Source organism: Nycticebus coucang, chromosome 22 (genome assembly GCF_027406575.1).
Source record: "Nycticebus coucang isolate mNycCou1 chromosome 22, mNycCou1.pri, whole genome shotgun sequence".
NCBI lineage: Eukaryota > Metazoa > Chordata > Mammalia > Primates > Lorisidae > Nycticebus > Nycticebus coucang.
The window spans coordinates 22,395,404-22,423,154 of record NC_069801.1 but is presented as its reverse complement, the minus strand read 5'-3'; the positions used below and the strand labels follow the sequence as shown (position 1 = coordinate 22,423,154).

The 27,751-nt window shown below is 43.9% G+C and overlaps 1 protein-coding gene across 22 annotated transcripts in view; it reads right to left on the bottom strand.

Annotated features, from left to right (window-relative positions):
• Positions 1 to 3,963: 3,963 nt before the first annotated feature.
• PHACTR4 (phosphatase and actin regulator 4) overlaps positions 3,964 to 27,751 on the bottom strand; it is a 117,381-nt gene continuing 93,593 nt past the window's right edge. For all 22 annotated transcript variants that reach the window (XM_053576194.1, XM_053576199.1, XM_053576186.1 and 19 more), the window contains 6 exons: positions 23,493 to 23,646; positions 18,096 to 18,151; positions 15,857 to 15,918; positions 12,822 to 12,959; positions 11,642 to 11,718; positions 3,964 to 6,515 (listed from right to left, as the gene is read on the bottom strand). In XM_053576194.1, the coding sequence (XP_053432169.1) occupies positions 6,500 to 6,515; positions 11,642 to 11,718; positions 12,822 to 12,959; positions 15,857 to 15,918; positions 18,096 to 18,151; positions 23,493 to 23,646 (503 nt within the window). In that variant the 3' untranslated portion in view covers positions 3,964 to 6,499. The remainder of the gene's footprint in view (positions 6,516 to 11,641; positions 11,719 to 12,821; positions 12,960 to 15,856; positions 15,919 to 18,095; positions 18,152 to 23,492; positions 23,647 to 27,751) is intronic.

Here is a 27,751-nt window from a genome sequence, read left to right as displayed (position 1 = left end):
CAGATTTAGTTTAGATTTTAATGACTTGAGTGAATGTGATTTTAGGTAGTAAGAACACTGTGTACAGGGCGGCTCCTGTGGCTCAGCGGGTAGGGCGCTGGTCCCATATGCCAGAGGTGGCGGGTTCAAACCCAGCCCCAGCCAAAAAAAAAAAAAAACCACACACACACACACAAAAAAAGAACACTGTGTACAGACCAGAGGTCATAAACCAATGCCAAGAAACCTGTTCAGGTAACATCTTCATCACTTCTTTTTCCACTATCTGTCAATCACTTGGCTCAGCTTCCTGGAATAGGAATTTACCCTGTATAATGTTGGAATAGAGTATGTGAAAGGAGTGTAGGAAAAGCAGGTTATAGGGCAATTGATTGAAGCAGAAAGAGAGTCACAAGATAACGCTTGTTTCTTCTAGAGGGAGTAGTAAGGAGGTAAACATTAAATAAGAGAGAGTGTGTGTATATTTGTGTATGTGTGTCCCTGGTGCCCAATGGAACAAAATTAAAGGTGTTTGCTCCTATCAAAAGACTTCTATACTCTATACCGGAGGCAAAACTCTTTTCTTTCCTTCTAATCGTGATTCAAATTAATATGAGGGTACAATCTTTAGGTTACATTGTTCTCACTTCCAGGGTAAAGTTCTATTGTAGAACAGCCCCTCACAAGGCAAAATTCATGAGGGAAAAATTACCAATATCTATACAAAAAAGACAGATGAAGCAAAATGTCTGGGTTGCTGGTGATTTCCTGGTTTTTCATCATGCCTTCTAGGACTTCAATTGAATAGGAACCTTGAAGTGCTTAAGGTTGTGTTTTCTTATTTTTTTTTTTCTTTTGAGACAGAGTCTCACTTTGTCACCCTAAGTAGAGTGCTGTGGCATCATAGCTCATAGCAAACTCAAACTTTTGGGCTAAAGTGATTCTCTTGTCTCAGCCTCCCAAGTAGCTGGGATTCAGGCGCCTGCCACAACGCCAGGCTATTTTTAGAGATGGGGGTCTTGCTCTTGCTCAGGCTGGTCATGAACCTGTGAGCTCAGGCAGTGCACCCTCCTCGGCTTCCTAAAGTGCTAGGATTATAGGCATGAGCCACCTTGCCTGGCCCTGGCCCTGCCCCTGCCTTTTTAAGAAAAATAAATTTTTGATACAGGGTCTCACTGTGTTGCTTGGGTTGAAGTGCAATGGCCTTATCAGAGCTCACTGCAATCTGAAACTCCTGGGTTCAAGCAATCCTTCCACCTCAGCCTCCAGTAGCTGGGATTATAGGCCAGCGCCACTATGCCCAGCTAATGTTTTTATTTTTTGTAGACATGGGTCTGCTGTGTTGCTCAGGGTGATCTTGAACTCCTGACTTCAAGCAATCCTCCTGCCCCAGCCTCCCGAAATGCTGGAGTAAAAGGCATGAGCCACCGTGCCCAGCCTAGGACCTGCCCTTTCTGATAGTAGCTTTCTTTTTTTTTTTTTTTTTCAGTTGAATATGTTACCTTCCAATTTTCTTTTTTTTTTTTTTATTGTTGGGGATTCATTGAGGGTACAATAGATAGTAGCTTTCTAAACTTTCTTCTCCTCTCCTATCTAAATCCACAAAAACTCAAAATTGGTTCACTGTTTCAACAAACACTGGGCAATATGTACCTCCTAAACAGCCTTCTGCAAGACCCTTTAACCTCAAAAGGGCAATAGCAATTTGAGGCCTCTTTGGAGGGCTGGCAGAAGGGAAATCTGGGAGTGGGTAGAATCCATGACATTAACAATTCTGACTCATAGTTTCTCTGAACCCCTGGTAATGGGTGGTGCATTAAACAAGGTCATCACTGTAGTGATGAATAAAAAGTGAGTCATTGCTGAGGCCACCTGGACTGAAACTGGGCTGCTTGCCAGAAAGGAAGACATGAAGTATTGTCCTTTTGTGATGTCAGCCTGAGGTCCATTTCTATGTGGTCCATACTGAATAAATCCTGGGATGTAAGTGGTTGTCCTTGTATATATTCAAAGAGCAATTACATAATTTGCTTTGACCTTGGGGAAACAACTTCACCTCAGTTTCTTTTTTTTTTTTTTTGAGAGTAGAGTGCTGTAGTGTCACAGCTCACAGCAACCTCTAGCTCTTGGGCTTAGGCGATTCTCCTGCCTCAGACTCCCGAGTAGCTGGGACTACAGGCGCCTGCTATTGTTTTTTTGTTGCAGTTGGCCAGGGCTGGGTTCGAACCCACCACCCTTGGTATATGGGGCTGGCGCCCTACCCACTGAGCCACAGGCACTGCCCTCACTTCAGTTTCTTCACTGGTAAAATGGGTATAGTATAACTTCCCTAATAGGCTACAGAAGGCTAAATAGTATAAAGTTCCTGGAACAAGACCTGGTACGTACAGGTTCACAGGCAGCTTTCCTGTCTGCAGCCTATTCTTTTTCTATATTTGGGCACAGATAGAAACAGTCATGAATGACCCTCACCTCTGGCGCGTGCTCTCTTTTTTTTTTTTTTTTGAGACAGAGCCTCAAGCTGTCACCCTGGGTAGAGCGCTGTGGCATCACAGCTCACAGCAATCTTCAACTCCTGGGCTTAGGTGATTCTCTTGCCTCAGCCTCCCGAGTAGCTGGGACTACAGGCACCCGCTACAACGCCTTACATTTTTTGTTGCAGTTTGGCTAGGGCCAGGTTTGAACCCACTGCCCTCCGTATATAGGGCTGGCGCCCTAACCACTGAGCCATAGGCGCTGCCCTTCTAGCTATATTTAATGTCCTACTATTTCTCCCCACTTCCACTTCCCATTTACAGTCATTAGCAGTATCTTAGGTATCATTTTTTTTTTTTTTGTAGAGACTCTGAGACTCTGTCTCACTTTATGGTCCTCGGTAGAGTGCCGTGGCATCACACAACTCACAGCAACCTCCAACTCCTGGGCTTAAGCAATTCTCTTGCCTCAGCCCCCCGAGTAGCTGGGACTAAAGGCGCCCCCACAACACCTGGCTATTTTTTTGTTGCAGTTTGGCCGGGGCTGGGTCTGAACCCGCCACCCTTGGTATATGGGGCCGGCGCCTTACACACTGAGCCACAGGTGCTGCCCATCTTTTTTTTTTTTTTTTTGAGACAGAATCTCACTATGTCACCCTTGGTAGACTGCCATGATGTCACAGGTCACAGCAACCTCAAACTCTTGGGCTTAAGTGATTCTCTTGCCTCAGCCTCCTAAGTAGCTGTGGCACCTGCCACAACACCCAGCTATTTTTGTTGCAGATGTCATAGTTTAGCTGGCCCAGGCTGGGTTTGAACCTGCCAGCCTAGGTATATGTGGCCGGCACCTTACCCACTGAGCTACTGGTGCCACAGTTAGGTATCAATTTTTTTTTTTTTTGGAGACAGAGTCTTGCTATGTCACCCTTGGTAGAGTGCTGTAGCATCACAGCTCACAGCAACCTCAAACTCTTGGGCTGAAGTAATTCTCTTGCCTCAGCCTCCCAAGTAGCTAGGACTACAGGCACCCACCACAATGCCCGGCTATTTTTTGTTGCAGTTGTCACTGTTGTTTCGCTGGCCAGGGCCGGTTTTGAACCCGCCAGCCTCAGTGTAGGTGGCTGGCACCATAACCACACTGCTACAGGTGCCAAGCCCTTAGGTATCATTTTTAAGCTGGCTTTGAAATAGAGTAGAATGTTTTTTTTCCTTTTTTTTTTTGTAGAGACAGAGTTTCACTTTATTGCCCTCGGTAGAGTGCTGTGGTGTCACACGGCTCACAGCAACCTCCAACTCCTGGGCTTAGGCAATTCTCCTGCCTCAGCCTCCCGTAACTGGGACTACAGGCGCCCGCCACAACGCCCGGCTATTTTTTTGTTGCCATTTGGCCGGGGCTGGGTTTGAACCTGCCACCCTTGGCATATGGGGCCGGCGCCCTACTCACTGAGCCACAGGCGCCGCCCCGAAATAGAGTAGAATGTTAAAAAAAAATTACCTCACACCAGAATAGTTTGGTATTCTAAAATTCTAAAATACTTTAATAATTACTATTGATGGGAAGACTGATATACAATGCAATTATTTATTTTACAAGGAAATTCTGTACATCAGGGAGCATCTTGAAGTACAATAAACCAGGCTTTTATTTCTTCTTTACATGATTGTGAGTTTTTGTGTAAGTTAGTACTTACATGGTAAGGGAACACAAAATGCATTTTTATACACATAATACAAACACCTGAATAGACCTGACCCCCAAAGTGTCTTGTTTCAAAAAGAACATGAATGAGATGAAAGATTAACCAGATTCCTTGGTGGCACATAGAATGCTGAGCAGTAGCTCAGGGAATCAAATCCTGTTTCAGGCTTGGCACATTCAGGGTAAGAAAGGCAGTTAAAGAAGGGTCTGAAAATGTTACCTCAAGCCACAGAGAATGCTGGAATATAAGTCAAGTCGTCTCCTAACCAACAAGATAGAACAGTTAGAAGAAGTGAAGTTAGCAGTTAAAGGGGGGCTATCTTATTCTAGACCTCTAAAGGAAGAATCATTAATGGAATCATCAGTTATCTTCCCTCAGTGTTAACGAACTTCACAGAGATATAGATCCAGCATTGTTCCCATAGCCATAAAGCATTTGATGGTAACTGTGAAATCAAATCCCCTCTTTTCTCTACATAGACAGAAGACACTGCCGTTTAAGGTCACTTTGGATTTTTTTTGTTTGGACTTGATACTCTGCTTCTTTAGCAAGTCTTGTAAGAATGTGAAAGGAGAAAAATCTACTGGAAGATTATATAACAGAGAAACTGACAGGGACCTGCACAAAAAAGTCAGAAGAAATCCATGAAATAGACACAATTTCTTGAACATTAAAGGAAAAAAACCACATTCATCAGTTAAAACTATTTTTTTCTCCTACTTACAGTGTGAATAAGCATTAGAGGAAAATAGATTGTATGGTTCTCAATAAAAATTCAAAGAAAGAAACCCAATCTTTTGTTTTAGGAAGACATAATAATGTATATTACAAATACAGAAACAGGACGGGGTGCTGAGCCAATGCCCAGGCACCAAATACACTGGCTACAGTTTGGAAGAGGAGAGGTGAATGAGGTGGAAGCTGCCAGAAGGGGTGAGCAGGTGGATGGGTGAGTGAAAAAGGAGTTGGCAGCAAGAGAAGCAAACAGCACAGAGAAGAGGGGACGGTAGACCATAGTCATGCCACTTTCTTGCTGTTCCAAAGACCTTTGGCTATCTAGCACCCCACATCCCTTAGGATCTTGCTGTGATTCTGTTCGGAAGTGTGGGGACAGGCAGCTCACAAACGCTTCCACAGAATTGCTCTACTTTACAGAGAATATGTCTATTGGTCAAAGTGATTTAGAATATCATTTGGTATAATAAAAGTACAATAGCCTACAAAATTTAAGCCACAAGTCAGTTTTCAGTCAAATTAGCATTAATATTAAGGCTTTTTCTTCTTTTTGTATATAGAAGATATATATGCTTTCTCATTTTAACCAACATAGAATCTGGTTGCAGCTCTGATTGTTTAACAGGCAGGAAACACGTAAGTTCCTATTACTTGCAGATCACTTTTTTTTTTTTTTTTTTGTAGAGACAGAGTCTCACTTTATGGCCCTTGGTAGAGTGCCGTGGCCTCACACAGCTCACAGCAACCTCCAACTCATGGGCTTAAGCGATTCTCTTGCCTCAGCCTCCCAAGTAGCTGGGACTACAGGCGCCCACCACAATGCCCGGATATTTTTTGGTTGCAGTTTGGCCAGGGCCGGGTTTGAACCCGCCACCCTCGGCATATGGGGCCAGCGCCTTACCGACTGAGCCACAGGCGCCGCCCTACAAATCACTTTTTAATAAGCAGGATAACTTGTGAAAAAGAGGAATTTGTCAGATCCTGAGCTTCCTCTCAGGCTGAAGTGCCTGAAGAAGTCTGTCTATATTGCTTTGTTCCAAGAGGTATAGTGCAATGCTTTCATCTGACATGCCAGAGTGGTTTGAAGGCTTTTCCTGGAGGTGGTGACCCCTTTAGAAGGTTGGGGGCCTCCAGAAGGTTTTTCCTACTAAAAATTGGATTTGATGGCTAGAAGTTAGCACCTATACAAGTAGGTCTCACAACAAGGGCAAGGCAGGTAAGGCTAATGGTGCAAACTGTGCCTCAGCACAGGCAGTTGTCATCTTGGGCAGAGGGTATGGCGCAGCCAATACAATCTGGAACTTGCAAGTGGTTTGGGACTTTGGTGGCTGGTGAGGGAAAAATCCCTTGAGTATGCAGCAATATCAAAAAGTACAAAAGCACTGACAAATGTTCATTTTTGCCCTAGGGGCAGCATGGTGAGAATCCATTCCAGTGAAATGCTACATTCATAGAAGTGCTGTTCACCCCAGAACTAGATCCTAGAGGATGCAATTCTGGCTATACTGGGAAGTGCTAAAGTTCACTCCATGTCACTCTGGAGACAGAAGTGGCAAATCAGCCCTGTTTTTTATTTTTTTGGGAGGGTTGTTCATCTCTCAAATTTTGGCATCATGGACGATGGTAGCTAAAAGAAATGATCAAAAGAGACAAGTTACCAGATTATGTACATTGTTTTGTTGTTATTTTATCAGTAGTAATGAAATGTCATATCCTAATTAAAATTGCCTGTCTCGTGGCTCTAATTCTATTTGGCCTTTCTGTTGAATCTGATACTTCTTATCCCCTTCCTTCCTTCTTGAAACTCTCTTTTCGTAGCTGCTTGGGAGGCTGAGGCAACAGAATCGCGTAAGCTCAAGAGTTAGAGGTTGCTGTGAGCCGTGTGACGTCATGGCACTCTACCCGAGGGTGGTACAGTGAGACTCTGTCTCTATTAACTTTTTTTTTTTTTTGTAGAGACAGAGTCTCACCTGATCGCCCTCGGTAGAGTGCCGTGGCGTCACACGGCTCACAGCAACCTCCAAATCCTTGGGCTTAGGCGATTCTCTTGCCGCAGCCTCCCGAGTAGCTGGGACTACAGGCGCCTGCCACAACGCCCGGCTTTTTTTTTTTTTTGTTGTTGCAGTTTGGCCGGGGGACTCTGTCTCTATTGAAAAAAAAAGAAACTCTTTTCTTGGCTTGTGGTAACATTATCTTTTCCCTAGTTTTCTTTCTTTTTTTGAGACAGAGTCTCACTCAGTTGCCCTTGGTACAGTGCTGTGGCATCATAGGTCACAGCAACCTCAAACTCTTGGGCACAAGTGATTCTCTTGCTTTAGCCTTCTGAGTAGCTGGGACAACAGATGCCTGCCAAAACATCTGGCTATTTTTTTAGAGACAGGGTCTGGCTCAGGCTGGTTTCCAACTCCCAAGCTCAGGCAATCCACCTGCTTCTGCCTCTCAAAGTGCTGGGATTTACAAGCGTGAGCCACTGTGCCGGGCCTTCTTTCTTCTTCAACTGCTCTTCCTCAGTATACTCTCCTGGTTCATTTTTCCTCTGTCCACCCTTTACTGTTTTTTCTTTTTTGTAAGCTTCTCTTCTCTATTCTTTTCAAGAGAGGGTCTCGTTCTGTTGCCCAGGCAGTCATCATAGCTCAATGCAACCTCAAACTTTTTGGGCTTAAGCAATCCTCTTGCCTCAGCCTTCCAAGTAGCTAGGACTATAGAAGCCCACCACAATCCCTGGCTAGTTTTTCTATTTTCAGTAGAGACAAAGTCTCACTCTTATTGAACTCCTGAGCTCAAGCAATCCACCTGCCTCAGCCTCCCTGAGTGCCAGGATTATAGGCATGGGCCACCACATCTCGCTAATGTCATGTTCTTTATGATTCTTTCTTTTTCTTTTTGCAGTTTTTGGCCGGGGCTGGGTTTGAACCTGCCACCTCCGGCATATGGGGCTGGCACCCTACTCTTTGAGCCACAGGCGCTGCCTTATGATTCTTTCTTTTGGCAAAAACTATTCTTTTACTTTGCTCCTGATAGCACTCTATTTCTATTACTAACAACAAAAATAGCTAATACTAGTATTCAAGGTTTTGGGATGGAGGTTGAGTCTGGATATGAATCCTGGCAGAGTGACTCAGGCATTTATTACATTAATTTTACTGTATTTAGTAATACAAAGGCCTTTTTCTTTTTTTTTTTTTTTGAGTCAGAGTCTCACTTTATCAACCTGGCTAGAGTGCTGTGGCATCGCACAGCTCACAGCAACCTCCAGTTCCTGGGCTTAGGTGATTCTCTTGCCTCAGCCTTCCAAGTAGCTGGAACTAACTACAGGTGCCTGCCACAACGCCCAGCTATTTTTTTTGTTGCAATTTGGCCAGGGCCAGGTTTGAACCTACCACCCTTGGTATATGGGGCCAGCACCCTACTCAATAAGCCACAGGAACCGCCTTTTTTTTTTTTTTTTTGGTAGAGACAGAGTCTCACTTTATGGCCCTCAGTAGAGTGCCGTGGCCTCACACAGCTCACAGCAACCTCCAACTCCTGGGCTTAAGCGATTCTCTTGCCTCAGCCTCCCGAGTAGCTGGGACTACAGGCGCCCGCCACAACGCCCGGCTATTTTTTGGTTGCAGTTCAGCTGGGGCCGGGTTTGAACCCGCTACCCTCAGTATATGGGGCCGGCGCCTTACTGACTGAGCCATAGGCGCCGCCCCGCCTTTTTTTTTTTTTAAACAGTGTCTCACTATGTCGTTCTTGGTAGAGTGCTGTGGTGTCACAGATCACAGTAACCTCAGATTCCTGGGCTTAAGCAATTCTCTTGCCTCAGCTTTCCAAGTAGCTGGGACTACAGGCACCCACTACAAGGCCTAGCTATTTTTTTATTGCAGTTGTCATTGTTGTTTAGCTGGCCCAGGCTGGATTCAAACCTGCCAGCCTCTGTGCATGTGGTTGGCGCCGTAACTACTGTGCCACAGGCGCCAAGCCTACAAAGGCCTTTTTCCAGATTAGTCGAGGAAGATTTTGTAGGTGATTTCATTTGTATTCACATTACAGTTCTCTGAATAAAGTTACTGCTGTCGAAAGAATTTGCTATCTCCACTCCTATCAGGTACAGTGTAAAAATAATTTGGTAATCAGGCTCAGTGCCTGTGACTCAAGCAGCTAAGGCGCCAGCCACACACACCTGAGCTGGTGGGTTCGAATCCAGTGTGGGCCCGCCAAACAACAATGATGGCTACAACCAAAAAATGGCCGGACACTGTGGTAGGTGCCTGTAGTCCCAGCTACTTAGGAGGCGGAGGCAGGAGAATTGCTGGAGCCCAGGAGTTGGAGGTTGCTATGAGCTGTGATGCCACTGCACTCTGCCCAGGGCAACAGCTTGAGGCTGTCTCAAAAAAACAAACAAACAAAAATTCTGTAATCAAAATAACCATTTGTGTATATGGTGATGAAGCAACACTTACCATTGTATTTTCCATCTTTTTTTTTTTTTTTTTTTGTAGAGACAGAGTCTCACTTTATGGCCCTCAGTAGAGTGCCATGGCATCACACAGCTCACAGCAACCTCCAACTCCTAGGCTTAAGCGATTCTCTTGCCTCAGCCTCCCGAGTAGCTGGGACTACAGGCGCCTGCCACAACGCCCGGCTATTTTTTGGTTGCAGTTCAACCGGGGCCGGATTTGAAGATTTGAACCCGCCACCCTCAGTATATGGGGCCGGCGCCTTACCGACTGAGCCACAGGCGCCGCCCTGTATTTTCCATCTTTGCTTATTCCTTCTTTTTATAGCCAACTCTGTAATTGTCATTATATGTTCTTTCATTTAGTCTCTTTTTATAAATGTTCGAAGAGAGTCATGCAAAGGTACTTTCACTGATTCTATCTGTAGATCTTATTCTTTTTCTTTGTCTGAGACAGAGTCTCAAGCTGTCATGCTAGGTAGAGTACCGTGGTGTCATAGCTCACAACAACCTCCAACTCTTGGGTTCAAGTGATCTGCTTGCCCCAGATTTTCTATTTTTACTTTATTTTATTATTTATTTATTTCAGACAGAGTCTCATGATGTCACGCTCAGTAGAGTATTGTGGTATCACTGCTCACAGCAACCTCAAACTTGGGCTTAAGCGATTCTCTTGTCTCAGCCTCCAAAGTAGCTGGGACTACAGGTGTCTGCCACAACGCCCAGCTATTTTTTTGTTGTAGTTGTCGTTGTTTAGCAGCCCCAGTGCATGTGGCCAGTGCCCTAACCACTGAGCAAAAGGCACCGAGCCAGTTTTTCTATTTTTAGTAGGGATGGGGTGCTGTTCTTGCTCAGACTGGTCTTGAATCTGTGCTCAAGCAAGCCACCTGCCTGGGCCTCCCAGAGTGCTAGGATTCAGGCACCAGCCACTGCGCCTGCCCTAGGATTTTATTCTTTTTTTTTTTTTTCCCCATCATTGCTTGCTCACAGCAACCTCCAACTCTTGGGCTCAAGTGATTCTCTTGCCTCAGCCTCCCTAGTAGCTGGGACTACAAGTGCCTGCCACAACGACTGGCTATTTTTTTTTGTTTGTTTTGAGCAGGCCTGGGCTGGGTTTGAACCCACCAGCTCTAGAGCATGTGGCCGGCGCCCTAACCACTGAGCTATGGGGACCCAGCCTAGGTTCTTATTCTTAATCACAATGATAATTCCAAATCACAATACTTCTTAGTTTGTTTCACTGAAGATAGCTAAGTAAAATGAAGTTTATTCTGTATTCTTTTTTTTTTTTTTTGCACTTTTTGGCCGGGGCTGGGTTTGAACCCGCCACCTCTGGCATATGGGGCCGGCACCCTATCCCTTTGAGCCACAGGCGCCGCCCGTAAAATGAAGTTTAAATACAAAGTTGGTAAGATCAACTGTGCTCAAAAGAACTGAAACTAGAGAGAGCAAGATCTTGTCTAACTTAGCATAATCACCTTACTCATAACTGGGAGTGTGAAGTGCAAGAAAGAGAGCACTCCAGAGCTATGCAGTGATTTATTCCTTTCTCAAAATTCTGATTTTGTAATTTAATAGGTAGTCAAGCAAGTTAACCCTTCTGATCCTCTTATTTCCTCACTGAGAAGAAGAGGACATTAACACATCTTGCAGGTTTATTGCAATTAACACATCTTGCAGGATTAAATAAGAGAATATACATGAAATGCCACATTCAGATCAGGCATTTACTACTGTCTCTTACTTCTCATCCCTTTCTCTGAATGTAGTCTTTTGTTATTAACACCATGTGTCCTCCTTTAAAAGATGTCATTGGAGGGCGGCACCTGTGGCTCAGTCGGTAAGGCGCCGGCCCCATATACCGAGGGTGGCGGGTTCAAACCCAGCCCCGGCCAAACTGCAACCAAAAAAAAATAGCCGGGCGTTGTGGCAGGCGCCTGTAGTCCCAGCTACTCGGGAGGCTGAGGCAAGAGAATCGCTTAAGCCCAGGAGTTGGAGGTTGCTGTGAGCTGTGTGATGCCACGGCACTCTACCGAGGGCCATAGGGTGAGACTCTGTCTCTACAAAAAAAAAAAAAAGATGTCATTGGAAAAAGGAAAAAAAAAAAAAAAAGATGTGGGTGGTGCCTGTGGCTCAAAGGAGTAGGGCGCTGGCCCCATATGCCGGGGGTGGTGGGTTCAAACCCAGCCCCAGCCAAAAAACTGAAGGAAAAAAAAAAAAAGACGTCATTGGAGCCCTTCATATCTGAACAACTCTGATTTTTAGGAGTGAAGCTCTACTTAACTCATAGTTCTGGGTCTTTTGGATCTTACCGTGTAAAATGTTTGCTCTCTTCATGAACCTCCATCTCTGAGCTTTTAAATTCATTTAATTCTTTTCTTATGGCAGCCTGTGGAGTAGAAACAAAAAGTTTCAGCTATTTCTGATGCTGTGCTGTGTAGCAGTGTGACTCCCCAGCTATTCTCTATTGTACTCAGAGCATAATACAAATTACCTTTCCAGATACCATGTCTCATAATAAACCTAAAATCATGTGTTTAATAAAAATAACTGAAAAATTTGAGATATTATAGCTTTTATAGTTTTCAGAACACAAAAAATGTTTTTCCCATTATAAAAGTGAAATATGAGGACTACTAAAATATACAACCCAAACTCCCTCTGATGACTGTTAAAAAATGATTCCCTTTCACTTCCTTTATTCTATGATATAGCAGGGACTTTGTGCTTTTCAGTGTTGGTGGAAGAGTCATTAGTATAAAGTTTTCGTTTTTTTTTTCCTTTGAGACAAGAGTATTACTCCATCACCCTTAGTGGAGTGCCAAACCATCATAGCTCCCAGCAACCTCAAACTCTTGGGCTCAAGCAATCCTCTGCCTCAGTCTCCTGAGTAACTGGGACTACAGATGCCCACCACCACACCTAGCTATTTTTTTCTATTTTATTTATTTGAGTCTATGTCACCTTTGATTGAGTGCTGTAGTATCATAGCTCACAGCAACCTTAAACTCTTGGGCTTAAGCTATACTCTTGCCTCAGCCTCCCAAGTGGCTGGGACTATAGGCACCTACCACAACGCCTGGCTATTTTTTTGTTGCAATTGTCATTGTTGTTTAGCAGGCCCAGGCTGGGTTCAAACTCGCCTACCTCAGTGTGTGTGGCTGGTGCCCTACCCACTGAGCTATAGGCGTTGAGCTGTATTTTCTATTTTTAGTAGAGACCGGCTCTCATTATTGCTCAGGCTGGTCTCAAACTCCTGAGCTCAAGCAATCTTCCCACTTCAGCCTCCCAGAGGTTACAGGTCTGAGCCATAGTGCCCAGCCTGAAGTTTTGGTTTCTATATCTTGGCATTTTATATCCTGATTTCAAATTTAACATTATATCAAAACTAAAAGCTTTGTTTATGGTTCTCCCTTCCTGTTAGTATCTCATATCCTTCAATTAAGAGAGAAAGAGAAAGAGTGCATGAGCAAGAGAGTACTTTCCAGGTACCTTATCAGCAGGGGTGAGTTTGGTCCAAGGTTTGTCAGCTCGCCGATCATAATCTTGAGCATCTGTTACCTCCACATATTCATTAAACCTCAGAATCTTCCTGGCAAGTAGTTCAGCCACAGTTGGCCTTTGACTGAGCTGAAAGAAATGGAGCCTCTTAGTTCACTAAGCCAAGAATTAAGTAATTATTCATTCAAAATACTACTAACCACAGTGCTTCAACTGTCTCTGCACATTGAATCACCTGGGGAGCTTTATTTATTTATTTTTTTTGTAGAGACAGAGTCTCACTGTACCGAATTGGGTAGAGTGCCGTGGCGTCATACGGCTCACAGCAACCTCTAACTCTTGGGCTTACGTGATTCTCTTGCCTCAGCCTCCCAAGCAGCTGGGACTACAGGTGTCCACCACAACACCCGGCTATTTTTTGTTGCTGTTTGGCTGGGGCTGGGTTTGAACCCGCCACCCTTGGTATAAGGGGCTGGCGCCCTACTCACTGAGCCACAGGCACCGCTCAACCTGGGGAGCTTTAAACACTACTCATTTCTGAGTCCCGCTCCCTCTAGAGATTCTGTGTAACAGTACTTTTTTTTTTTAAGAGACAAAGTTTCACTTTATCGCCCTTGGTAGAGTGCCGTGGCATCACACAGCTCACAGCAACCTCCAACTCCTGGGCTTAGGTGATTCTCTTGCCTCAGCCTCCCGAGTAGCTGGGACTACAGGCACTTGCCACAACGCCCGGCTATTTTTATTGTTGTTGCTGCGGTTTTGGGCCGGGGCTGGGTTTGAACCTGCCACCTTCAGTATATGGGGCTGGCACCCTACTCACTAAGCCACAGGCACCACCCAATAGTACTTTTTTTTTTTTTTTTTTATAGTGAGAGGTTTTAGAAATTGAGAAATACCCAGTTAAGATTGAGAAGCACTGCCTGCTATAATCTAGTTCTTCTCAAACTTTAACATGCATACAAATCATTTAGTATCTGGTTACAGTATAGATTTTTTTTTTTCAGTTTCTGGCCAGGGCTGCGTTTGAACCCACCAAATCTGGCATATGAGGCCGGCACCCTACTCCTGTGAGCCACAGGAGCCACCCTACAGTATAGATTTTGATTAAGCAGTCTGGGGTGGTGGGGGGAGCCTGAGATTAAGTAGCTCTTACAAACTCCCAGGTGATACCAATGTTGCTAGTCCATGACCCACATTTTGGGTAGAAAGGCTGTTAATACATTTTATTTCAACATGAATAATTCCCAAGATAGCAGATTCTGTAACAAATTATGATTTAAGGTTGCAAAATAACATAATATCCTCAATATGAAGGCATTAAATCCAGCCATGGCTTCCAATTATCAAGGATAATTCTTCCATTTCTGAGGAAGGCAAGAAGTGGGCTAAATGTGGGGATTCTTTTTTTTTTTTTTTGACACAGAGTCTCATTATGTTGTTCTCGGTAGAGTGCCATGATCACAGCTCACGCAACCTCAAACTCTTGGGTTTAAGCGATTCTCTTGCCTCAGCCTCCCAAGTAGCTGGGACTACAGGTGCCTGCCACGATGCCTGGCTATTTTTTTGTTGTTGTTGTGGTTGTCAATGTTGTTACGTGGTCTGGGCAGGGTTCAAACTCACCAGCCTTGGTGCATGTTGCCAGTGCCCCACTGCACTATGGGCCCCAAGCCTTTCCTGGGGATTCTTGTAAATTCTAATAAGTATCTAGAGAACTAAGACCAAATCAGAATCTACAGGAGGTAATTAAAAACATATGGTGGAGGGCGGCACCTGTGGCTCAAAGGAATGTTCCTTAGTTCAATGTAAGCATTTCACATTGTATACTGAAGTAGTACCCTGAACCCCATAAATGCATCAATGTACAAAGTTATGATTTAATAAAAAAAAAAAAAGAAAGAGAGAGAATTGCCTAAGCCCAGGAGTTGTGGAGGTTGCTGTGAGCTGTGTGATGCCATGGCACTCTACTGAGGGCAATAAAGTGAGACTGTCTCTAAGAAAATAAATATATAAAATAAAATAAAATCACAGGACTAAAAAGAAAATAAATTGAAAAAAAAAAAAAATAGGTTCAGTGCTTGTAGCTCAGTGGCTAGAGCGCCAGCCACATACACCGGAGCTGGTGGGTTAGAACCCAGACTGTGCCTGCCAAGCAACAAAGACAACTATAACAAAAAAAAAGCTGGCCATTGTGGTAGGAGCCTATAGTCTCAGCTATTTGGGAGGCTGAGGCAAGAGAATCACTTAAGCCCAGGAGTTTGAGATTGTTGTGAGCTGTGATGCCACAGCACTCTACCAAGTGTCACATGGTGAAACTCTCAAAAAAAAAAAAAAAAAATAAATAAATAAAATAGGCTAGTGGCCTGTGGCTCAAGCAGCTAAGGCGCCAGCCACATACACCTGAGTTGGCAGGTTTGAATCCAGCCAGGCCTGCCAAACAATGATGGCTGCAACCAAAAAATAGCCGGGTATTGTGGCAGGCGCCTGTAATTCCAGCTACTTGGGAGGTGGAGACAGGAGAATAGCTTAAGTCCAAGAGTTGGAGGTTGCTGTGAGCTGTGATGCCACAGCACTCTACCTAGGGCGACAGCTTGAGGCTCTGTCTCAAAAAAAAAAAAAGATAAAATAAAATCACAGGACTACCAAATAAAAGGTCAAAATTTATTCCATCAAACATTTATTGAACATATTAGTTTAGGCCTATATGAGATATTAAAAATGAAAAGAAAAAATTCTTTTTTTTTTTTTTTTTTTGTAGAGACAGAGTCTCACTGTACCGCCCTCAGGTAGAGTGCCGTGGCATCACACGGCTCACAGCAACCTCTTAACTCTTGGGCTTACGCGATTCTCTTGCCTCAGCCTCCCGAGCAGGAAAAGAAAAAATTCTTGATAATACTGTGTTATTTTCTATATTTGTATTATGTATATTTTCACAGCACCCAATAGCCCTTAAAGTCAAATTCATTATTTCCAATCAAACATGTCCGTCCAAATATAACACAGTGAACTGAACACATGGGAAGCAATACCTTTCTAGTGAGTCGACGCTTAATCTCTCGTTTTTCTGCCTGACGATCAGCTTCATTTTTAGCTATTGTTGACAGTCAGAAACAAAGAATATTACTTCACAATGGTAATTTGCATATCAAACTTTTTAGTAATTACACCAGATGTTTCTTATGTCTAAACCAGAATAAAACATTAACTTTGGGGATGGATAATTCAGACAGTATTTTTGGCTGGGCAAAGGTGGCTGATCCCCGTAATCCCAGCATTCAGGTAGGCCGAGGTGGGAGGATTGCTTGAGCTCAGGAGTTCAAGACCAGCCTCAGCAAGAGCAAGACTCCCACCTCTACTAAAAATAGAAAAACTAGTCAGGTGTTGTTGTGAGCGCCTGTAGTCCCAGCTACTTGGGAGGCTAAGGGCAAGAGGATCTCTTGAGCCCAAGAGACTGAAGTTGCTGTGAGCTATGATGCCACTATACCCAGGGCAACAAAGCGAAACTGTCTCCAAAAAAAGAAAAAAGGCTGGGGGAGCGGTGGCTCATCCCTGTAATCCTAGCACTATGGGAGGCTAGGCTGGAGGATCCTTTGAGCTCAGGAGTTCAACAGCAGCCTGAGCAAGAGGGTAGTATTTTTCTACTAAAAATAGAAAAAATTAACCAAAAATAGAAAAATTAGCCAGATGTTATGGTAGGGGCCTATTCCCCTATTACCCTCAAGAGGCTGAGACAGTAGGGTTACTTGGGCCCAGGTGTTTGAGGTTGCTAATAAGGTAGGCTGATGTCACAGCATTCTAGTCTGGGCAAAAGAGTGCGAATATGTTGCAAAGATGGGAGAAAAGGTGGGCACATCTCCCCCATACTGTCAAAACCTTCCAAATGCTCAAGGCACTCCCAGGATACTATTAGAACAGTGGTTCTCAACCTTCCTAATGCTGCGACTCTTTTAATACAGTTCCTCATGTTGTGGTGATCCCCAACCATAAAATTATTTTTATTGCTATTTCATAACTTAATTATGCTACTGTTATGAATTGTAATGTAAATATCTGATATGCAGGATGATTTAGGCGACCCTTGTGAAAGGGTCATTCGACCCCCAAAGGGGTCATGACCCACAGGTTGAGAACCACTGTATTAGACCATTCAAACAAAGTTTTCTGGGATAGGCATGGTGGCTCACAACTGTAATCCTAGGACTCTGGGAGGCTGAGACTGGCAGATCGCTTAAGCTCAGGTGTATTCCAGACCTGCCAGAGTAAGAGCAAGACTTCAGTCTCTGCCAAAAATAAAAAAAATTAGCCTGGCATTGTGGTGAGCACGTGTAGTTCCAGCTACTTGAGAGGCTGAGGCAGAAGGATCACTTGAGCCCAAGAGTTTAAGGTTGCTGGGAGGTAGGCTGATGCCACAGCACTGTGGTCTGGGCAACACAGTGAGACTCCGTCACAAAACAAAACACACACAAAGTTTTCTGGAGTATCATAGTATACTAACACCATAATGACATCTTCCAAGGGAAGCTTGGGGTAGTTTTCTTCCTTCTAGGGAAAAATATAAATAGTTCTTTCCCGAGTGGAACATTCTCTCCTTAGCCAATTTTTTTTTTTTGAGACAAGCAAGTCTTATTATGTCACCTTTGGTAGAGTGCTGTAGGGTCACAGCTCACAGCAACCTCAAACTCTTGGGTTCAAGCAATTCTCTTACCTCAGTCTCCCAAGTAGCTGGGACTATAGGCACCTGCCACAGTGCCTGTTTATTGTTGTGTTGCTGTTGCAGTTATCATTGTTGTTTTTTAGCTGCCCTGGGTCTGCATTCGAACCCACAAGCCTTGGTGTATGTGGCCGGTGCCTTACTCATTGAGCTATGGGTGTCACCCTCCTTAGCCATTTAAACAAATTATTCTTTTTTCTTTTATGTATATTAAACTCAGAAACATAAAAAAAAAATATATACAACTTTGGGCAGCGCCTGTGGCTCAGTGAGTAGGGCGCTGGCCCCATATACTGAGGGTGGTGGGTTCGAACCTGGCTCCAGCCAAACTGCAACAAAAAAACACCCAAGCATTGTGGCGGGTGCCTGCAGTCCCAGCTACTTGGGAGGCTGAGGCAAGAGAATTGCCTAAGCCTAAGAGCTGGAGGTTGCTGTGAGCTGTGACACCACAGCACTCTACTGAGGGCAACAAAGTGAGACCTCTATCTCTTAAAAAAAGAAAAAAATACACACACACACACACACACACACAACTTCATTTCCATGGCCAGACTCACGTTGTAATATATTTCGTTGTTCAAGTTCTTCTGGTGTTGGTCTTTGACTCAGTCGCCTAAAAGGGGATAAATAAATAAATAATAATGTTAACCTCTTAATCTTGTTTTTTTTTTGGGACAGAGCTTCAAGCTGTCCTCCTGGGTAGAGTGCTGTGACATCACAGCTCATAGCAAGCTCCAGCTCCTGGGCTTAATCGATTCTCTTGCCTCAGTCTCCTGAGTAGCTGGCACTGCAGGCACCGGCCACAACGCCAGACTATTTTTTGGTTGTAGTTGTCATTGTTCTTTGGCAGGCCCAAGCTGAATTCAAACCTGCCAGCTCTGGTGTATGTGACTGGCGTCTTAGCCGTTTGAGCTACAGGCGCCAAGCCACCTCTTAATCTTGTTAATAAATATATTTTGGCCATAGTTAATATTAGCCCCTGAAGAGTCTGGAATTAAAAAATTGGCTTGGTGCCTGTGGCGCCAGCCATATACATCTGAGCTGGTGGGTTTGAATCCAGCCGCAGCCCGCCAAACAACAATGATGGCTGCAACCAAAAAATAGTCGGGCACTGTGGCGGGCACCTGTAGTCCCAGCTACTTGGGAGGTGGAGGCAGGAGAATCGCTTGAGCCCAAGAGTTGGAGGTTGCTGTGAGTTGTGATGCCATAGCACTCTACCCAGGGTGACAGCTTGAGGATCTGTCTCAAAAAAAAAAAAAAATTTTTTTTTTCAAACTGACTGCTTAGAAAAACAATGTCACATTGAAAGTGCTAGCTAACACATATTTCAAGTTGTGAGAAGAAACTATACATACAAGCAGGAGGCCAGGATTTATGTTCTATCACCACAAAAGACCCTAAGTGTCCCCATCTGACCTGATCTGGTGGTTCCGCCCCTTCAAAAGCATTAGAGAAAGGCTGGGAGTGGTGGCTCACACCTGTAATCCTAGTACTCTGGGAGGCTGAGGCAGGTAAATTGCTTGAGCTCACAAGTTTGAGACCAGCCTGAGCAAAAGGCAAGAGCGCATCTCTACTAAAAATAGAAAAACTGAGGCAAGAGGATCACTTAAACCTAGGAGTTGAAGGTTGCTATAAGCTATGATGCTATGACACTCTACCCAGGATGATAGCTTGAGACTCAGTCTGAAAAAAAAAAAAAAAGGCTCAGTGTCTGTAGGTCAGTGGTTAGGGCACTGGCCACATACCCTGAGGCTGATGGGTTCAGGCCTGCTAAACAATGACAACTCTAACAAAAAAATAGTCAGGCATTGTGGCAGGCGCCTGTGGTCCCGGCTACCTGGAAGGCTGAGGCAAGAGAATCGCTTAATCCCAAGAGTTTGCTGTGAGCAGTGACACCACAGCACTCTACCGAGGGTGACATAGTACAACTCTGTGTCAAAAGAAAAAAAAAAATCTTTGCAAAGTTTGATAGAAAGAAGGGAGGATTATTTTAGTTTTCTTCACGTAGTGATTAAAGCTATAATAATGTGTCTTTGAAGAGTCTGGAAATACGATTGTATTGGTGGACAGAAAAATGAGTTCCCTCTTTTCATGGAGCTGGAGCATCAACTAGGATGGCAAGGGGGAGACAATAAATAAGTAAATGACAAAAGCTGAAAGTATGTAACCAGAATTTTATCATCTGGAAATAATCATAAAATTCTAATTTAGGGATATTCTACGAAATAAGTGGCCTGTGTTTTTTAAAAGTGATAATGTCCTGGGTGACACCTGTGGCTCAAGGAGTAGGGCGCCAGTCCCATATGCCAGAGGTGGCGGGTTCAAACCCAGCCCTGGCCAAAAACCACACACATACACAAAAAAAAGTGATAATGTCCTAACAGAAAATAAATTTTAAGAAGCTGAGGAACTAGCTTTGAAATATCAAAGGAGGCTTGGTACCCATAGTTCAGTGAGTAGGCGTTGGCCACATACACCAAGGCTGGTGGGTTTGAGACCAGCCCAGGCCTACTAAACAACAATGACAACTGCAACCAAAAAATAGCAGAGTGCTGTGGCGAGCATCTGTAGTCGCAGCTACTCGGGAGGCTGAGGCAAGAGAATCGCCTAAGCCCAGGAGTTGGAGGTTACTGTGAGCTGTGTGATGCCACAGCACTCTACCGAGCGCGATAAAGTGAGACTCTGTCTCTACGGGGGTGGGGGTGGGGGGAAGAATCGCTTAAGCCAAGAGTTTGAGGTTGCTGTGAGCTGTGACGCCATGGTACTCTACCAAGGGTAACAAAGTGAGACTCTGTCCCAAAGAAAAAAAAAAAAAGAAGTACAAAAGGAGACTAAAGCGACATGACAAGTGCACACAATATGAAATCCTAGATTGAATACCAGATAAAGAAAAAATATGTATTTTAAAGACATTACTGGAGATAGCAGTAGTAGTGCAGTACACCTGTGCTGGACCTATAAAGAACTTACTGGGGGAGGAAAAGCAGAAAGAGGGACGGAGGGAGGGGGGTAGGGCCTTGGTGTGTGTCACACTTTATGGGGGCAAGACATGATTGCAAGAGGGACTTTGCCTAACAATTGCAATCAGTGTAACCTGGCTTATTGTACCCTCAATGAATCCCCAACAATAAAAAAAAAAAAGAACTTACTGGGATAATTAGTGAAATTGACCATTGGTGTACAAGACAAAAATATTGGATTGGTGCTAAATTTCTTGAATTTGATGAGTATGCTATAAGTATGTAAGAGAAAATCTACATACGTAAGACATGAAATGCTGAAGTACTTCCTTAGAAGTAAAGAATCATGATGTCTGCAATTTATTCTCAGTGAAAAGAGAATAAAATATATGTATGTATGCACATAGACACTGAGCACACAATAATCACCAAAGGAAACGTGGAAACATTAACACTCTTTTAAGTGAAGGGCATATATTATTGTAAATTTTCTGTAAGTTTGAACTGTTTGTTCAAAATAAAATGAGTGAACAAATGAATAAGTAAACACATACATACACACAATAAATATCTGTACCTTAAATGTAAAGTGCCAGATCCCCCAACCTCCCTTAATATGACCTTTTGGTACCACTCCCAGATGCACATGTAACAAACTGATTTCTAGACTGGTGACCTGTGAGTTACAGACACTACTGGAGCAAGGAAAGATCTCTACTTCCCTTTCCTCAAATCTCCCTTAATTTCAACAGTAGTCAGATTACAAAGGCCATACAGACTGGCCATTATGTTTAAGCAAATAAGTGACAGAGAATGGTTTCAGGATCCGAAACATTTCTACTGGAAGACAATGGGCCAAGCTTGTCCCTATGTGCAGCATACACAGTAAAGCAGGTATTTGAGGTAGGAGAAAATATATTTTCATTAATGGGCATCTTCAATTAATTATTTTGTAGAAAATTATGCCAGGACTTCCAACTTCTCTTCCTCTTCTGAGAAAAACATCTGTACTGGGCAGACACCTGTCTATATGGACTTGTATGAATGGGTATTACATATGCCAGAAGCTAGCCTACATTCAGTTTCTTTATATTTGAAAAATATACTAATATTTTGAAAGAAGGCAGTTACACGAAACATGCGAAATAGATATAATGAAAAATATGGGTGTGACTTTTTTTTTTTTTTTTTTTTGAGACAGAGTCTCACTATGTTGCCCTTGGTAGAATACCATAGCATCACAGCTCACAGCAACCTCAAACTCTTGGGCTCAAGCGATTCTCTTCCTCAGTCTCCCAAGTATCTGGGACTACAGGAGCCCACCACAACACCCACCTTTTTTGTCGGTTGTAGTTGTCATTGTGGTTTAGCAGATCTGGGCCGGCCTTGGTGTATGTGGTCGGCACCCAACTCACTGAGCTACGGGTGCAGAGCCAACTTTTTTTTCTTTTATTAATTTTTTTTTTAGAGACAGAGTCTCACTTTATCACCCTTGGTAGAGTGCCATGGCATCACAGCTCACAGCAACCTCCAACTCCTGGGTTTAGGCAATTCTCTTGCCTCAGCCTCCCAAGTAGCTGGGACTACAGGTGCTGCCACAACACCTGGCTATTTTTTTGTTGCAGTTTGGCTGGGCCTGGGTTTGAACCCACCACCCTCAGTATATGGGGCCGGCGCCCTACTCACTGAGCCACAGCGCCACCCCAACTTTTTTTTCTTTTGAGACAGAATCTCACTTTGTCACCCTTGGTAGAGAGCTGTGGCTTTATAGCTCACAGCACCCTCAAACTCCTGGGCTCAAGTGATACTCTTGCCTCAGTTTTTCTATTTTTAGTAGAGACAGGGGTCCCAGTTTTGCTCAGGCTAGTCTCAAACTTGTGAGCCAAAGCAATCCATCCATCTCAACCTCCCAGAGTGCTAGGATTACAGGTGTGAGCCACCTCGCCCGGCCTCTGGCTATTTTTTAGAGACAGGGTCTCCTTATTGCTTAGGCTGGTCTCCAACTCCTAAACTCAGGCAATCCACTCACCTCGGCCTCCCAGAGTGGTGGGATTACAGGCGTGAGGCATTGTGCCCAGCTGAGTGTGACTGTTAATTGGGTTGGTAACTCATGGTTATATACCAGATAAAAAGTGTGACTTGCTTGCTCCAGGCACGGTGGCTCATGCCTGTAATCCCAGCACTGTGGGAGGCTGAGGAGGGTGAATTGCCTGAGCGAGAGTGAGACCCTGACTCCTAACAAAACAGAAAAACCCAGCCGGGCACCATGGCAAGCACCTATAATCCCAGTGGCTTCTGGAGGCTGAGGCAGCGAGATGTCCACAGCCCGAGTCTGCCAAGTCTGAGGTTGCAGTGAGCTATAATGCCATTGCACTCTGCTTAGGGCATACGGTGGGACTCTCTCAACCAAAAAAAAAAGCAAAGAAATAAAAATAAGGAAATAAAAAAAAGTGACTTTCTGTCCTGCGAACCACCGTTGACTTCTCTAGAAACTTTTGCAAAATGGAATGTCTATCTCATAGTTTCAGATTCTTAGAGCTATCTAGTTCCTTAATTTCTAAATTCTTAGAGGTTACTCAAAATGTGTCCAATATGTATTTTTATTTATTTATTTATTTATTTATTTTTAGCAACAGAGTCTTACTTTATCGCTCTTGGTGGAGTGCCATGGTGTCACAGCTCACAGCCATCTCAAACTCCTGGGCTTAGGCGATTCTCCTGCCTCAGCCTCCCGAGTAGCTAGGACTACAGGCGCCCACCACAATGCCCGGCTATTTTTTTGTTGCAGTTTGGCAGGGGCTGGGTTCAAACCTGCCACCCTCGATATATGGGGCCAGCACCCTACCCACTGAGCCACAGGCACTGCCTTCAATATATATTTTTAAACATCATATTGAAACAAAAAATAAACGAATGTCCCATCACAAAGTAAACATCTAACATACAATACTAGTATAATCAAATTAAATCAAGCTAATCTAAGCAAAGGCCTACCGGATCAGTGTATTCCCAATCTGGTGCCGAATTTCATTCCACTCCTCCTTGCTTTTATGAGGCCAAATATTCAAGTTCAATTCTGGTTCACTGGGTCTGTGGTTCAACTTCATTGCCAGTGTGTCTTTCCTTTTCACTTTGTTGGCTAGAGCACCTTTGCACAAAAGGAAGAAAAAAAATACAGAAGCTTAAGGGTTGAGCTAAGAGCTAAGCAAGAGTTTGAATAAAAAATAACTCCCTGCTTCCAATTTGACCTCAAATGATGCAGCCAAATATGGAGGTGGGGGTAAAGCTGAAGACATCTAAAAATCCTTTTCAGTCAGATGAACTCAAATAGGCAAAAGGTATCTTCTCTCTTTTACCAGTCCTCTAAATTTTTCTCCTTAGTAAGAATTGCTAGAGAACAGTCTAAACATGGGACAGTCCTCTGAATTAAAAATAAAGGCTTTCACAGTAACATATCTCACAGTCTGTTTTTAAAGTTGCTTTTCCTTTTTTATAAATCAGAATTCTATTATTCGCAAAGATTTGTGGGAATGAACATAGTTTTCTTTTTCTCTATTCTATGACGATAAATTCATTAGGCAAAGGAAAACATCAGTTTTGCACCCTCCCCCCCCTTTATAACAGGGTTTCAGTTTGTTGCCAGAGATAGAATACAGTGGTATTATACTATCTCAAAAAAAAAAAAAAAGTGCTATTGATTATAGGCATTAGCCACTGAATCTGACCTATCTTTTTCAACTTAGCCCAAGTGCCAGCTTTCCTCCACTCCATATTCTTTTTTTTGTAGACAGAGTCTCACTTTATCGCCCTTGGTAGAATGCTGTGGCATCACACAGCTCACAGCAACCTCTAACTCCTGGCCTTAGGTGATTCTCTTGCCTCAGCCTCCCAAGTAAGCTGGGACTACAGGCGCCCGGCACAACACCCCGCTATGTTTTTGTTGCAGTTTGGCCGGGGCGGGTTTGAACCTGCCACCCTCAGGGCCGGCACCCTACACACTGAGCCACAGGCACCACCCTACTCCATATTCTTTAATACCATTAAGGTTGACAGTTTTTATTTATTAATTTTTTGAGACAGAACCTCAAGCTGTTGCCTTGGGTAGAGTGCTATGGCATCACAGCTCACAGCAACCTCCAACTCCTGGGCTCAAGTGATTCTCCTGCCTCCACCTCCCAAGTAGCTGGGACTACGGGTGCCCGCCACAACGCCCAGCTATTTTTTTGGTTGCAGCTGTCATTGTTGTTTGGCAGTCCGGGCTGGATTTGAACCTGCCAGCTCAGGTGTACGTGGCTGGCACCTTAGCCACTTGAGTCACAGGTGCCAAGCCGGTTGACAGTTTTTAAATAAAAAACAAACAAAAACCTGAAATTAGTACAGTCACTAAGGAAAAAAAAAAAAAAAACCTACCACCTGACAAGGGCAAGGTGGCTCACACCTATAATCCTAGCATTCTAGGAGGCTGAGGTGGAAGGATCTCTTGAGATCAGGAGGATCTTTTAGACCACCCTGAGGAAGAACAAGACCCTGGCTCTATTGAAAATAGAAAAAATTATCCAGGCATTGTGGCAGGCACCTGTAGTCCCAGCTACTTAGGAGGCTGAGGCAGAAGGACTGAGGTTGCAGTGAGGTAAGCTAATATCACAGGACTCTAACCTGAGCAACTGAGTGAGATTCTGTTTCAAAAACAAACAAACCAAAGTCCAGGTGCGGTGGCTCATACCTTAATCCTAGCATTCTGGGAGGCCAAGGTGAGTGGATTGTTAGAGCTCACGAGTTCAAGACCAGCCCAAACAAAAGTGAGAACCCATTTCTACTAAAAATACAAAAACTGGCTCAGCACCTGTGGCTCAAGCAGCTAAGGTGCCAGCCACATACACCTGAGCTGGCGGGTTCAAATCCAGCCCAGGCTCACCAAACAACAATGATGGCTGCAACCAAAAAATAGCCGGGTGTTGTGGTGGGCGCCTATAGTCCCAGCTACTTGGGAGGCTGAGGCAGGAGAATCGCTTGAGTCCAGGAATTGGAGGTTGCTGTGAGCTGTGATGCCACAGCTCTCTACCCAGGGAGATAGCTTGAGGCTCTGTCTCAAAAAAAAAAAAAAAAGATAAAAATACAAAAACTGAGGCATGAGGATCACTTTAGCCCGAGTTGGAAGTTGCTATGAGCTAAGATGCCACTGCACTCTACCCAGGGTGAAAGCTTGAAACTCTCACAAAACGAAACAAAACACAAAAACCGGGCATGGTGACTCATGCCTGTAATCCTAGCACTCTGGATAGCCGAGCTGGTGAACTGCTTAAACTCATGAGTCTGAGACCAGCCTGGGCAAGAGCGAGACCCCATCTCTAGTAAAAATGAAAAACCGAGGCAAGAGGATTGCTTGAGCCCAGGAGTTCAAGGTTGCTATGAGCTATAATGCCATGGCATTCTACTCACCCCCCACATAATTGATCATATATTTCAAAATAATCAGAAGAGTAGATTTGATGTTCCTAACACAAATAAATGATAAATGTTTGAGGTGATGGATATCCCAATCACTGAGATTTGATCATTACTCACTGCATGCTTGTATCAAAATATATATGTACCCAGTAAATATGTACAACTATTATGTCTCCTTAAAACTAAAAATAGGCTTGGCGTCCATATTTCAGTAGTTAAGGCACGGGGCACATGTACCAGGGCTGGTGGGTTCAAACCTGGACAGGGCCTGCTAAACAATAATGACAACAATAACAAAAAACTAGCCAGGCGTTGTGGTTGGTGCCTGTAGTCCCAGCTACTTGAGACTGAGGCAAAAGAATCACTTAAGCCCAAGAGTTTGAGGTTGCTATGAGCTGTGACGCCAAGTCACTCTACCAAGGGCAACACAGTGAGACTCTGTCTCAAAATAAATAAATAAATAAATAAAATAAAAATAAATAACAAACTAGAAACAATTATTAAAATACTCCAAATCTGAATGACTCAATCTAATTGGTCCCTCTTAGTGCTTGTTTTAACACAAGGATGCACAGCAATGTGAAACAAAGTAAGAAATGTAAGCAGCCATATTTGTTTATTTTTGTTCGCTAGTGTAATTTTACAAAGCCCCTGGCTGTTAAGAGGTGCAAGTCTCTGGGGAAATGCTTTGAAGACAAAACAGGAGAATGTACAAAGCTATCTATATCTTTTGAGTCACTATATTCCTTAAATGATAAATGATTCTAACCCTAGCCTTTTCCTATACATAAGATAATGTCTGCTGGGGTTTATGTTTATGTATCTATAATGGGTAACCAGAGGTACTCTTATACCCACTTTTTTTTTATTCTGCTTTAATGTAACTTCTGAGCAAGTCTGATGTGAGTTTTTTTTGTTTTTTAGAGACAGAGTCTCACTATGTGGCCCTCAGTAGAGTGCTGTGGCATCACAGTTCACAGCAACCTCAAACTCTTGGGCTCAAGCAATTCTCTTGCCTCAGCCTCCCGAGTAGCTGGGACTACAGGCGCCTGCAACAACGCCCAGCTTTTTTTTTTTTTTTTTTTTTTGCAGTTTTTGGCTGGGCCTAGGGTTTGAACCCACCACTTCCAGTATATAGGGCTGGCACGCTACTCCTTTGAGCCACAGGCGCTGCCCCTGCGCCTACCTATTTTTTTATTGTAGTTGTCATTGTTGTTTAGCTGGCCCGGGTCAGATTTGGACCTGCCATGCTTGGTGTACGTGGATGGCGCTGTAAACACTGTGCTATGGGCACCAAGCCCTGATGTGATTTTTGATGGACTGAACCCCTACCACCTATATATAAGTAGGGGCTGATATACTGTGCCAGAGCAGTCTTAAAGCAGCAGTCCCCAAACTTTTTGGCACTAGGGACAATTTTTCCACAGGAGGGGGTGGGGTGGGAAGAAGTGCACATTTCATTTGTTGTGCACTTTATTTCTATTATTATTACATTGTATTATATAATGAAATAATACAAATCAGCATAATGCATTATCAGTAGGAATCCTGAGTTAGTTTTCCTTCGGGGGAAGGTCCCACTTGGGGGTAGGTGATGGGAGACAGTGACTCTGGAAGTGTATTGCTTATGTCCTTAGTTCCACCTCAGATCATCAGGCATTAGATTCTCAAGTAGTGTGCAACCTAGATTCCTAGATCCAGTAGGGTTCATGCTCCTATGGAAACCTAATGCAAGAGGTGGAGCTCAGGTGGTGATGCAAGCAATGAAGAATGGCTGTTAATATAGATGAAGCCTTGCTAGCTCA